The sequence below is a fragment of the Neopsephotus bourkii genome, unplaced genomic scaffold (assembly GCF_033783945.1).
Source record: "Neopsephotus bourkii isolate Nb327-2 ecotype Australia unplaced genomic scaffold, CSIRO-AGI_Nbou_v1 NB_1600, whole genome shotgun sequence".
Classification (NCBI taxonomy): Eukaryota; Metazoa; Chordata; class Aves; order Psittaciformes; family Psittacidae; genus Neopsephotus; species Neopsephotus bourkii.
Genome location: NW_026902076.1, coordinates 4,040,087 through 4,054,330, shown reverse-complemented (window position 1 = coordinate 4,054,330; position 14,244 = coordinate 4,040,087). Strand labels below are relative to the sequence as shown.

General features: G+C 43.1%; 1 protein-coding gene across 5 annotated transcripts in view; it reads right to left on the bottom strand.

The window, feature by feature from the left end:
• RUNX2 (RUNX family transcription factor 2) overlaps window positions 1-14,244 on the bottom strand; it is a 160,839-nt gene that overhangs the window by 90,652 nt on the left and 55,943 nt on the right. For 4 of the 5 annotated variants that reach the window (XM_061372264.1, XM_061372265.1, XM_061372266.1 and 1 more), the window contains one exon: window positions 7,964-8,125. The exons of the other annotated variant lie outside the window; for it this stretch is intronic. In XM_061372264.1, the coding sequence (XP_061228248.1) occupies window positions 7,964-8,125 (162 nt within the window). The remainder of the gene's footprint in view (window positions 1-7,963; window positions 8,126-14,244) is intronic. 5 annotated transcript variants of the gene reach the window in all.

Here is a 14,244-nt window from a genome sequence, read left to right as displayed (position 1 = left end):
TTTCCTGGCCTTTATAAATGCATCTTCCCCATTGTTAAAAATCTTTGACTTCTACAAAAACTCCTTTGAGTTTCAGAAGCAGCACAGAGCATCGTGTAGGTGCAGGGCCAGGTTTCCCCCAAGGGAACCCAGCAATGCCTGCACACCACTCTTCCGGACAGGGGGAACCTGTCCTAAGCTCATCAAGGCATCTCCTGCTTTGATCACTACCCTCAGTCTTCTCTAAGTCTAAAAACAAACATTAAGAGATTTCCAGATTAGCGTCCCCAAATACACTCCCTTTATGCATATGAAATAGTTCTTTCTTAATAACATCTTTGACAAGCCACGTGAAGGTGTGCATCTTCATTTTATCTCATTCATCTTCCTCCCCTTCGCTGCCTACATTGTTTTCTTTGTACACCACTGTACAGCCACAGAAAGCCTGAACCACTTGCATGGCTCTTACCTTCCTTTTGGTCATCAGTATCAGTCCAGTATTCACCAATATTAATGCTCTTTTAAATCTGACAGCCAAGCTGGTGTGACACCAGATCCTTTTCTGCTAAAACATCCATCAAGGGGGAAGAAGATTTGGACATCTGTAAAATGGGGCCAACAACCATTACTAAACCACTTCAAAAAGGTGTTGTGAAGCTCTGCTAAGCTCCAACACTCCCTTCCTGACCAGATTCAGCACAGTCAAATTCTGCATGGCTAGAAATGTGAGGAAATTTCACCACAAGTCAAGGCAATTCCAGCTATTTCTACCAGCAGCAGACTTTGCCTTTTACATTGTATTTTTCACGGTAAGAACTGGGCCTTTTAAACCACACAACTCCTGGAAGGCATGAGACACCTTTCTTTCCATCTTCTACCAAACATTGTCACAATCTGAGAAGGACCAAATTCTCCCACATTTTACAGAATCATTTCATACATTCAACTTGTGCAATTAATCAAACCAAATTCAGTGCAATAAAGACTGAAGGCCACAGAGACCTAAGGGCAAAATATAAATGATCCCTACCACCCTACATATACCAGAGAGTGTCATGTATGGAGCTAGTTAGATTCCCTCTCCATTTAAGACACATGTGGTCCTGCATCAGCCACCACTGCTGGCTCCATCCTAGGTAGAAAATCAACAGCGATTCCACCAAGGGAATGGAGATATCATCGCACGCCTTTGCATACGGATGAAACGAAGTGCTCAGTCCCACAGCCTTCCTGTTAGGAGCTTACTGACTTTATTGGGAACACACATCTAGGTAATGGCTCCAGATCTGGCCCTTTGAAAGTCTGGAATCAAGTGCCCAGTTGCCCCATTAACAATTAGCATTCTGTTTACACAACCCAGCAGAGTCAGTAAGAATAATCATTACAAAGCATGCTCAGACTGTGATTCCGGTTTAAGTTAATATAATTTTAATGAGTTCTTCAGAAAAGGCCTGGCACTTATGGAAAATTTCCTTAATTAATATCAGACCCTAAATTAGTAATAAAAAAAAAAAGCCCTGAATATCATTTGGTCTCAAGCTGGAACTAAAGTATGTTTTGGCATCATTACTAACTGTTAGCAGCAAGTTCTGGAAACAGATGCAAATCTTGATATGTGTCCTAAATATAAAACACATTGCAAAAAAAAAGCTCAGATAAAAATATATCTATACATCCACATATATTTGAGTGCGCTATTTCCTGCCTGTATCAGCAACAAATTCATTCCATTTAAAAACATTCCACTTGTTTCTTTTTGGTATTTTTTTTACATCCCTTATTTCAGGAATAAAGCTCCTTCCCTCTGCCTTCATTTTTCCTGTTTATTTCCTCTCCTGCCAGCCATTTTAAGTAAATGAAAAGGGCTTAAAGACAGGCATTATAATATCCAAACATCTGAAAATCAGCCCACTTGTTTTACCACCTAAATATGGGTATAGGTACCTAATTTGAGGCCACCCACGCTAGAAAAATTTGGCCTTCATCCTTGAGGTAGGGATCATGCAACGCATCTTCTGGACAATTACTCCAATGAGAGATTCATACAGCAGCAAAGAGGCTGCTACTGAAACCCCACAGACGAGTGCCAAGGTGCTGAGATTCCCAGGTGGCACCAAGTGGGCAGGAGACTAAAAATGGACAGCCTGTGGTAAACAAAATAAATAGCACCACTGAAAAATAATGAATTTTAAAAAAGAGACAAGTTACAAGTTTAGGGATGGTAGCAAAATGAGCGGGCTGTTTCTGAAGACCTGAGCTCCCCCAGGTTCTTTACTTTGCCTTAACTCAGTGCCACCTCACCAGGAAAGCATTGAAATTTAGCTAGGAGAAATGGAGACAGAGACAACCTTGAGTCTTTCAGCTTCCATTAAAAAGAAAAAGAAATGAAGACAGAGTGAAAATTGTTATAGTCACCAAGAAAAACATCACAGCGTAGCGAGCACACCAGAAACAGAGCTGGCTTCTTGGGTTTGCCAAGAGCCTGAGACAATATTGCTGAAGCGTGAACTGCTCATTCGTTTCAGGATCTGCTAACACCAAGGCTGTTGCTGGCAACAGCCACTGTATTAACCATTTCTCTGTTTCCCAGAGGACATAAAGAACAAAAGAATTGTATTTTGGAGACAGTGCTAACGCCTTCTCCTGTTAAGAGTCCTGTACTGAAATGTGCTTATTACGCACAACATTTAATGAAGTTAGTAGAAATTAAGGGATGCAAGAGTCGCTACTTTGCATGACCACCATTTTTACTTAGTAGCCATAAAGTTTTCTAAGCTCCTTAGAAGAAGATAATCATCTTTTCATTCTTGAAGGCAGTATTTTATCAAAGACCAAATTCCTCCAAAAGGTAAAATCCTGATTATAAAGATCCTGTGCATACCGTGTCAGTAACCAAAATCCAAGGTAATTCACATTCAGAATTAGAAACTCAAGAAGACAACTAGTACAGGAGCTCAAGAAAAAACAGCCCATCACTGTGAGCCACTCATTAACATATAAGCACTAAATCCAGAGGTTCAGCTGGAGCTGCTTCCAGTGTATGTGGGTTTTTATTTTAAGATTTGTAGGCTTACAAGAATGTAAACTGAATTGCGTAAAGGAACAGTACTGTCATTGATCAGGGCATGGCTGGTATTCACAGGGTTGCATTTACACTTGCCAGCCCTCAGAGAACTGGGAGAGCAAGAATGTTTCTTAAATTCAGTACCTGATGAAGGTCCAGGATGGTCCAAAAAGATGTGGTATATACAGAGTGAGATGAATTAATGGGAAAGTTTGGCTACACTCAAACTAGACAATGGCCCAGGGTCAGGGCCCATTCTCTGGCTCTACACCCAACCAGGATGGTCTGGCCACAGCTATAGTATTAAACCCTGTAAGCCTCCACAATAGGTTGGCTGCCTCCGAGCTGTTCACGGGAACAGGTTTGGGGCTTTGCTCACTCCCAAACCACAGCTGGGATCTGTTTGTGACCATGCTGGCCAGCCCCACTCAAAACCAACCTCACTGACAATTTAACAGTACCTGTATTTAACAGCCCAGGCCCTTCCACTGTGTAATTTATTGCTGAAGATACTACTTGCTGGCCACTTTAGTTCAGAGGGATGGGTCTGCAAACTTCTCTCATTTAGAGGCTGAGCCCAGCGTGTCCCTATTCAGTGACACAGTAAGTATGAAGACAGCAAAATCTACCCTGCACACTGAGGGGACTTTTGGGCTTGGTGGCATTATGCCAGCATCCACAACCAACAACTATCTGCAAAGTGTGCAAGTGTGCAGGCTTGAAAAGTAGGTTTGGTGATTTGTCCTGCTCTTCCCATTCAGTTTTATTTTTCTCCTCTGTCATATGGGCATTTGTCAAACAGTTGTGTAGGACAGCCTCCTCCACAGCCAGCACTGAACATGTACATGTTACACCTGCAGGGCAGGTCCTCCAGCACCTTAAGACCTTGACCTCACAAAAGTCTCTCAAAGGTGAAACAAAAGCAAGTGACTAACATTAAGGCAGAACAGTGAGGAGGTCCAGGAAGTTTAGGGGATGAAGTTGTCCTCCCACCTCCCTTCTCAGAATTCTCAACAAAATCAAATGCAAGCTCAAACCCTGCAATCACAGAGCAGGCAGAGGTCAGGGCGAGGCAGACCACAGCAGGGTTAAATCAGGACTGACGTGTAGAAAGGCAATGATATGGATATGTTTATGGGACAGCTAAATCACTTCACCAAAGGCAGACTATCAGATGAGACGTGCCTGTACCTGAACTACTCATGTAGGCTTGCTTTAGAGCCTGTGGAGGCAAACAGGCTCTTTCAAGGCACTGCCAGGGACCAGTCCAACTCATCTGCAGACTGGTCACGTCCTACAAATGCCAGTTTGTCCCCATTGACTCAAAAGGGACCTGAGGGTGACAGTCTGGTATAGATGTCTACCCTGGGGACATATATACCTCATTTACCTGCTGCAGAACACCCCTCTTGTGACTGCAGGAACAACCCATCCTGTACTCCCTTCTCTGAACACCTTGCATGTGCCAAAGTTTTATGTAAAAATATGATGTGCATTTATATGAATCATATACATTAATTACATAATAGACACTCATGCTCCCCATCCCACATGCACTTTGGTTATGCATAGGACACAAAGACTGAGTGCATTCACTATGAATCATGCAATAACACTCTGTCCCTCAGGCAAACTCTCTTTAAAATGACCATGTTCTTATGTTCCCATGGTTTCCATTACAGTATTATTTAATTAAGAATATTAATCTGCTAGGCCACCAACTTTCACTGTCTTCTGGGGAAGTCTGAGCAGACAGATATTAATAAAATACGGGGAATCCTGCTCTTTTGATGACTTGAGTTGGTGCAATAATGCAACTCAACTGCATGGCCTTGTGAGCTTAGTTTTTATTTATTCTTGATATGAACAGGAGACTTATGCACCAGAGGGATCACTGGTTCAAAAGTTCCATGAGTGATGCCAGATAATCTTTTTTTTTTTTTTGCTTTGCTTTTCAGCTATTGCTGCTGAATACTGACCAAATATGTGTGACACCTCATTAATTACCTACATGGCATTGCGCTGATCCCTATCTGGAGAATAAAAGATGAGTATTTGGAAGTTTGACAGCCGTGGCACTCATTTGCACGTGCCTGCAGCATGCATGCAAACATTTCAGTTGTGCAAAGAAATCAGTCTAGACACTGACACGACCAGTTCAGCCACATTACACTAGCCTGCTCAAGTAACTCCTCAGGGTTGCAGCCTGCTGCCCTTTTCCCCTCTCCCATGGGACAGGGAACTGCTATGTCAGTCCCCCGCCACCTTCTGTCCTACAGCCCTAAACCTCTTCTGATACTCAGCCTTATCTGGGGTTGAAACACAGGCAACCTTTCCTCCAGGACAGGGAGGAAAAACATGAGATGGATGTGTTTCTGGTCATGGGAGTACCATCAAAAACATCTCTCAAGGGCTGCCACTAACAGTACTACCAGAAACCACTTTTGAAGGACAGAAGGCTTTATTAGATGGTACATTTCAATATCTGGGTGAATACAACTTAAGCAGTTCTCTAAGCAGAGCCACTGAGGCCTGTGGAAATCTGGGTAATGTGGAATTGTGGCAGGTAGGAAGTCCTGTGCCTCTAGGTGTGACATCCAAGGCCTAAGGGGTAGTTTTACCCATTTTTCCTCCTGCATGATGTTAAGCAACAAGCAGTAAATATGGCATTCATTAAAATTACCTTGTATACTTTTAACAGCCTTGATAACCAGATTTCTGCCACTGTACTGGAAAGCATAGCTTGCTTTTATTCAAGGCCTTGTAAAACTTAATTTTTCCCTCATGCAGTGAAGGTGCCCAAAGTTTTCTAACATTTTAGTGTTTCTTAGCAGTAATTTCCGCCCCTCATCAAAGGTTTGTTATCCCCTGAAAGATGTATCAAGTAACTGAGTGGAATTTGCATTTCTCCCTGTGCGAGGGATAAACTGGTTGCTGTAAGGGGCAGATTTAAACTTGAATTTCTCTCTCTACTTTAACACAAAGGAGGTTAGCTCCTGCTCTCCCTCCCTGTGAGATTGCTAGGTAGAAACCCCTGAGACAAACTGCAGCGCTTGCAGCTGGGGCTGCAACGTGCTTCCTGAAGCCTGAGCATCAGCACTCACCCTCCTTCCAAAAATGCTGCTCTGCATTTCTGAACATCAGCAAACACTGCAGACAAACTCTGGCACTTGTGGAAGCTCAAAGTCCCCTTGCTCAATCTTAAATCTAACTGGAAGCAAGATCCCCACGCTGGGAAAAGGTAAGAGCACTGCAGAGGCTTCAGTCAAGCCCCCAGAAGATAGAGGGCAAGAAGCGTAAAGGCAACCAACTTTCCAGTACAGCAGAAAAGTTCAGTCCTCGGCCACATAATGTACACAGCCAGGTCTTTTAGTCATTCTGCCTGTGCCCACATGCCAGGCACTCACGTCTGAATACACAGACAAGCAAGGGCTGCAGGGCAAGCATGCTGTGGTACATCTGCTGAGGTCCCAGTCGAGCCTCTCCTGCAGGTATTGCTGGGGGCACAACTGCAAAAAATAACCATTTGACAACACAGACCATCAGGAGGCTCTGACTCAAAGGGAACCTGTTTCAGTCCAAACAAAGCATTTCCTCAGCATCAAGCCAATCGAGTTTTTTGAACCAAGTCAGCGTATTGCACAGAGAGCCAGCAGGAACCTGCTCCACCAACCTCAAACCCCCAGCCCACATGGAGATGCCAAACCTCAGCTTGGCACCTCTGAGAAGGCAGGGTGCACTAGGACTGCAGAGGATTTTCCAGCTGCTTGTTTGAGAAACAAAGCTTCCCCCTTCCAAGATGAAAGCAATCAAGGAGTCTACGCTAATCAAATCCTACAGGCCTCCTGGCTGAAATTCAGCTTGTCAGTGATGCAGCTCAGTGGAGGGATCAACATTTCCAGTGCTATAAGCTTGGTGGAACGGGAAAACACGACAGTAAGAAATTCACCTGGCTGCGAGTCAAACAGGTGTATGGCAGCAGCATCCAAGATTATAATAGTATCTTGCAAACATGCAAAAATAGATGTAATAAGACTGATTCTTTGGTTTTCATTAATGAATCATAAAGACTTTCTTTACATTACACATGCTTTTTTGGCATACACTGCTAATATTTCCACACTTGCAAGGTTGGAGCTTTAATACTGAGCCTCCCTCCCCTAAGGTTCCTCATTTTTGGCATGATATACAAGGTGACTGTGTGCCATGACAGACTCTATCTTACTTTGGGGCAATCAGATTACTTCACACAGATGGTTTTATTACTGAGACCATTAGAGATGAATTGCACAGTATGTAAATGTACATTGGTTTGGTAAAAAAAAAGTCTCAGTTCTCACTGCTGTCTTGTCTATGTTCCTAAATGTATTTGCCCTCTCTTGCATCATTCCGAAGCACAGTTTGTCCAATCTCTACCCTTAAGTGACTCAGCTATCTTCTGAGAGGTATCTTAAGTACACATCGACTACGGAAATAGGCTTTCTTGTGCTACTGGACTGAAATGCAGGAGAAAGCACCTTCGCCTTAACTACTGAAATAAAGGCACCTCTCTGTCAGGATGCATAACAGCACACACACTACAAACATAGAGCACCAAAAAATAGAGAATATCACAACTACTTTAAAACAATCAAGTAAACATCCTCTTATAGGGGAAAAAAAAAGAAAATGCGTTCATAGAATCAGGTTCACAACTTAAAAATAGTTTGATCTGGAATGGACCTAAAGACATTCAAATGATACATGTTCAGAGCAACACAGAAAAAAAAGGGATTCTGACCCCCACCCACCATGCAGTAACACTGTTAACACCGACTGAGCTGTGCTCTTCTTATAAAGGTTTGTCTGAGGCCATGAAGGCAACCTCTGCCAGTCCTGTTCCTATCTGCATAATTGTTCTAGGCAAAACACAGTCTTTACCTGAGAGGCGTCTGGGCACATCGGTAATGGCTGGAAGTCCTGTGCCTCGAGTGGAGGACAGGGGAGTTGTGGAATGAATGGATGGTGAAGTCATCTGGCTCAAGTAGGATGGATAAGACTGGTCATAGGACCATGGCGGGGATGACTGCGCCTGCCTGGGGTCTAGGAAATAAATAAAAAAAAAATTAAAAAAAAATAAAAAAGAAAGGAGAATTTTTTTTTTAATAAGAAAAAAATTTAGGGCATCAACAGTCTAACTGACAGGTGGGGATGACTGAACATACACACAGTGCTACATGGTGCTGTAAGGAATGAGAATGCAATGAAACACAACCTGCTCCTCTAGGGCTCAACCCTTCCAGCCTTGCTCTGTGCTTTTCCCTGCCCATAACTATTTTTTAGGGGAAATGAATGGAGCAGTGATCAGAGTTTTAAAAGATATAGGAGCTGTGCTGCAAATTCTCTGTGCCTCTCAGCTAGGTTTACCAGTGTGTGACACCAGTCCTTAAGGATCTGGACCAGTAAGCAGACAGCAAGTACGAGACTCAGGTCTGAGAGCTTAGGAAGTGGATTTCAGAGGTTGGGAGACTCTACAGTCAGCACTTGGCAAGCATGCCAAGTTGTCATCCAGTTCAAACATTACACAGTACTGTTTTCAGTGCTGAAAATACTACCCAAGAAGGAAAATGTCATTAATCTTATCAGCATCCATCCAAAAATGTCACATTTGGATGTTGGCCCAATTACCTACAGTCACCTCAATTACAACAACATAAAACCAAATGGTTTGGGATAACTATCGGAAGTTAATGATGTCTTCTGATGTATTCGCTACAGCTCACTATAAGGAAATTATTTTAAGGATAAATGCAGATTATTTTTTACTGAAGCACTGATGGATTGCATTAAGTGAGAGAGGGAGACCTAGTTTTACACATTGGTGTTTGGACTTACAAACCATTTTCCCAGTTAATATCTGCTGATAAAGACATCACTGAATGCCTCATAAATAACTATTTTTATTTCTTTACATCGATAAAATCAAAGCACTTTCAACTCCAAAGTTTGTTTTGGGCACTGCATGATAAAACAGAAAACTATCTCTGAAGTGGCTCAGAAATTGTAGCACATCCCTTCAAATCCTCCCCAATATTTTCAGTGAAGTACATCAAGTCCACTCAATTTGGAAAACCTGTTATAGCAAAGCACTGTGCTAAGGCCCTGCTTTGCAGACAGCAATGTGATAGCCACATGGCATAAGCAAAGGCAGTTTTTCAGGAAATTCAACTTAATTTTTTCTTTTTTTTTAACTCCTTTCACTGCTTTTCCACACAGCAAAACCTTGTAGTTTCAGCTATTCCTTGTTTATTTTTTCTGTTCAGACATGATTTGTTTGAAGAGATGTCTGGAAAGCAGATACTTCCTTGAAGCAAAATAACTATATAGATATATAAAAACCTTCAACTTTCCAATTTAATTTTAAGAGGATTTTCCTGGAGTTTGCCATTTATATTGAAGCTGAGTAATATAAATGGTTAACATAAACTCCTCAGAAATCTGAAGGACACTTGATCATTAAATGTAATGAACTTCTTTGTTTTAACAATTTCAAGGCTAGGGTTGTATAGATTGGCGCAGGTTCAAATCTGACTGACTGCTCGTTGTTATATCTGATATCGACATATTTCCCTGCCTCATTCCACTACTATAATTCACCGTGCAGTCAATGGTAAATGATCTTCAACTGGGAACGGAAAGCCTCGGCTTGCTGGGAAAACAATCTTAAAATTAATGATGTGTCAGGAGCACAATCTCAAATCCAAGCTCCTTCAAACTGCAAGAGCTTTTCAATCTCTGCTTCTGAATCTAAAACAGAGTCCCTTAAAGTTTTGGTTTTAGGTCAGCTCCAGTGCTGGAAGGAAATTATGTAGCAGGTAAAGGCTGAGGGAAAAATAACCTCAGCAGAGGATGTTTTTACAGGAGTTTGGTCTAAGGTGGTGAAAACTGCCTTCTGGAGGTTCATGCCACTTCTAGTAGCACAATCCTCATGGCAAGAGCTTGAGCGTCTATGGCACCCTCACCACTTTGAACAGCCACACAAGACTTGTTTGTACACGTTAACATCCTTAATCCAACAACTGTGAATGCCTGTGTGGACACAAGAAGGATGAATGGCAAAAAGTGGTCTTTCAAAAGCTTTTGTGGTCTTTCAAAAGAGTATCTAAGAGCGGTGTCAGAGGCAGAATATGGGGCTGGATGGACAATCAGCTGACCCCAAAACATATCATGCATTCTTACAGCACCTACCTTAAATTTATACACGGCTTCTATAGCTCATTCCAACCTCAGAGCCCCAACAGCACATTTCTTTTTCAGATATATATGTATGATTTCAGCTCTCCATGAGACCAATAGGTGAGATTTTAAACTGCAAAGTGTTTTAGAGAAAAAAGAAAAAGGAGAAAAGAGGATGGACTGCTAGCGAAAGCACTGTGCTGTGATGTGACTGTTTCTGGCTCTGAAGCAGATCTATTGGACTTGTGTAACTTACCCTACCTCCATGTCACACAATTTCTACCTAAATTTAAGGACAATAATTATATACTGCTTATTTAATTGGTGATTATTTTTTTTTTTAAGGTGCAGGGACTCTCTGAGTACCTCACTCACTAAATGGAGCACTTATCTTGGCTGGAAGCTTCCAACCCAGATACTCAGCTGCAGACTTCAACCCCTCTGAAACCAGAGTGTAAGCAACTTAGCTCCAGGGAAATTAAATCATGGAATAGGAATCACAGAATAGGAAATAATACAGAGGAAAATCCTCACCCAAATCAAACACCAGATGATGCATGAGAACTCAGTGACTGAGGAGAAGATCACAGTACCTCAGGCTGGAGGGTTACTGAGATTCCACCACACCAAGGCATGGCTGAGGTCATGGTTGAGGCAGGGTGGGGAATTTTGGCCTGGGGATGACTGGCTTCAGGAGTCATCTCTGGCCCGTTAGGAAACCAGAAAGTGAAGATACAAGTTTCACCAGACCCTGGAATAAATGCCCTAAAGCCAGCCTCTGCTGACTGATAGCGGCCAAGGTTTGCATGGACATGAGGGAAGAGAACAGCGAAACACGCTCGTCTTGCCAAGCCAAAGGTGATCGCTAGCCCACAGGGCAAATGTCCCCACTCAGCAGCAATGCTCAATCCCCAGAATAAAATGTCTTGAGGCAGAGTTTAAAGCTGCTCTGTCTAGTCCCTGAAGGCGGACATGCAGCTGGGTCCCACGTGGCACCCTTTGGTCCCACCAACAGATGTACCTTGCAATGCTGCTGGAGCAGACTTTGGCTGCTGAGGCCCAACCAAGCCCATCTCTTCGAGTCCTGCATGCCACCAAACCAAACCTCCTGGGGAAGAGGAAGGTGCTGGGGGTACCACAGGGAAGTTCCAGATGCCAGAACAGCACTTCCAGGACAGATGCATACAGACACTTCTGAAGGAAACACCATAGTGTCTTTAGGAAGGTCACCTCCAAGGCATGGAAGGGGTGCAGTGACTGTTTAGCGTGTACCAGTGGGGAAGAGCCCATGAGAAGACCTGTAAGAGGTTTTCCTTGGCCTCCTACACCAGAGACCAGCTTCTCCATTTGCTCTAGCTGCTGGGACTATGCATGTCCACCGAGTCCCTGTAGGGCAGGAGCTTTGTACCATCATCCACACCACCACATGCTCTGCAGGCACAGCACATCTTCCTAATTGCAAAAAACCCAGGGCAGATGAGAAACCTTAAAGCTCTGAAGCAAAGCAAATGTGGATTCCTCCCTAAAGGAATCCCTCCAAAACAAAGGAAAATGATAATATAAATATACAGCAAACAACCAGGGAGAAAGCCCGCCATCTTCCCATACAGCAGCCATGGGGAAGGGCTAGCAGTGCATTTAACAGCAGCTAAAGGAGGCAGAGAGCCACTTTGAGTTGGCATTTGCACTTGAAACTTTTGGAGAGATTCCTAAGAGCAGTCCTCCTTTTGTAAACATTTCTGTTATGCCTGTGTGGGTGTGAAGAAAAGTGCGGCTTTCAGCATATTTGTTCACAACAGGGCATATCATGTGTATGCTGAGAGAGCCTGTGCACAGCTCGGCTGAAACAAGCCAGTGGGGTGAGGTCTAAACTAATTCACGCACAGCTCAGTCCTGTTTCAGCTTCCAGGTAAACCTTGGTGAAGCAGGAAATACTTATTGCAAGGTGGGAGATAGACATGGTTTGACCCTTTTAGTCTGGGACTGACTGCATCAATGCACAACAGACAAGTGGTTTTAAAAATCAGTCTAAGATGGGATGCACTGTATGAAACTAAAAAACAAAAAAAAAGATAAAGAATGAAAAAAGACCCAGTGACCAGTTCTACCACCAATGACATTGGCTCTACAGCAATGTGACTTCCTTCAATGCAAATGTTCTGACTGTCAATGAAGAGAAGAAAAAAACCATAAACAGCCCTGAAGAATGAGTTTTTCCACTACTTTAGCACTGGATTATGAAGCAAACAGATTTACTGTAAGAACATAAATCAATTTCCCATTTCCCAAGCTGTGGGAAGATCAGAGCACGATCACAGGCCCAGAGTTCCTCGGCTGTAACACCCCAACGTCACATGCATGCACGCACTCTGCAAAACCACTCTCATTTAAATCCAGCCATCAGCTCTAGAACTGGCTGTTGCTGCTGCTGCTTGTATTAGCGTTACTGCAGTACTGAAAAACAAGCTGTCTGGAGTCATCTTCGGTAAACACTTGAAGCAAGTATCCTCACTTCTGATGTTAACAAAGCCACAATGTCTTTCTGCACGCGCATCCAACTACTGCTGTAACATCCCCCAACCCCCAGCAAAACAACAACAAAATGCAGCTTTCTACTTGGACTATTTATTACGTATCTTTAAAAGCCCAGGGCTTGATTTGAATTGCCCAGTTCAGTCCATGAAGACAAATCCAATGAAGATATACCCCAATGTACAGAAGCATAATTGAGACCAGATTCAGATTAAGCCTAGGGCTTGATCTGAATTGTCCAGTTCAATCCACAAAGACAAATCCAATGGAGCTACATGAAGCCAATGTACAGAAGCATAACTGAGACCAGATTTTGGGCTGAAGAACCTCTACAACCATTTCTACTCCCACCTCCCCAAGGGTCACATTTCTAGAAGACAGACAAAAAACAAACTACTGAACAAGTCATGCTAGTAGGGCAACTAAATTGTAAAGGACAAGGAAAAACTAAAGTTAAAAGAGTATTTTAATAGGAGAGACACATGCTTTACCAAATGGAGGCTCACAATGGCAACTCACCAGTCGCCTGAAGGATGCAATTAATTTACATAAAATACTGCAGACTGCAGCCACCCCTGTGTTCATGGCAGCAGAAATCCCAAATTCACCACTTCATCTGATGAGCCTCACAGCTTTTATTCCACGTTACTGTGAACTGTACCCTATAAGCTCATTACTTGTGCTAATTCTGAATTATCTGTTCCAAGCAACCGTGTACTTTTTCTGACGTCTCTCAAATGGATGTACACCAGCTACAAACCCATGTGTGCTTCAGAGTGCTGCTAGTCCCAGGTAAAACACAGTCAAACCCTGGCAGGACACTTGCATAGTGCTGGTCTAATCACAGCTACACAGTTCTGTTTCAAACCTGTCCTGCAGTTCATGGCCTTGGAGGACAGATGAGTCCCCTCACTAACTTCCAGGTAATCCAGCTCTGAAGCCTTTCAGTCTGCTTCCTATAACCCTAAAAATGATGAGCATAACATCCCTGAAGTGATGGGGAGAGAAGGAGGAAAAAGCAAAAGCCCAACATTTAACGTGACCTGCTTCTGAGTGTTGTTATTTCAGTGATGAAAGTCACAGGTTGCCTATAGATCAGATGGTGCCACAGTGGTGATGGAGCATGAAACCTCACTTAACTCCCACTTTATAGTCCCCGCAGCACAGCTGCCGGGGTCCTCGTGCCGTGGCTTTTCCTGGCTGATAGCAGCTAACCCTCACTGTTTGCATTTTACAAAAAAGTTTTCCTTGCTTTATACTGCAACACTGATGCAACAGCTCACTGTCTGAATGGGAATGTAATCGGATACACGAGCAAGTTGTGCGAGCGTTGTTAGGGAAAGGGGAGAAAAATAAAACAGGAAAATATACCAGTACCCAGATGCAAACAGACAGGATTTCTGATTTATGGGCAGCAAGCAGGGTTCAAATTGAACCTGCATTGCTTCAGCAAA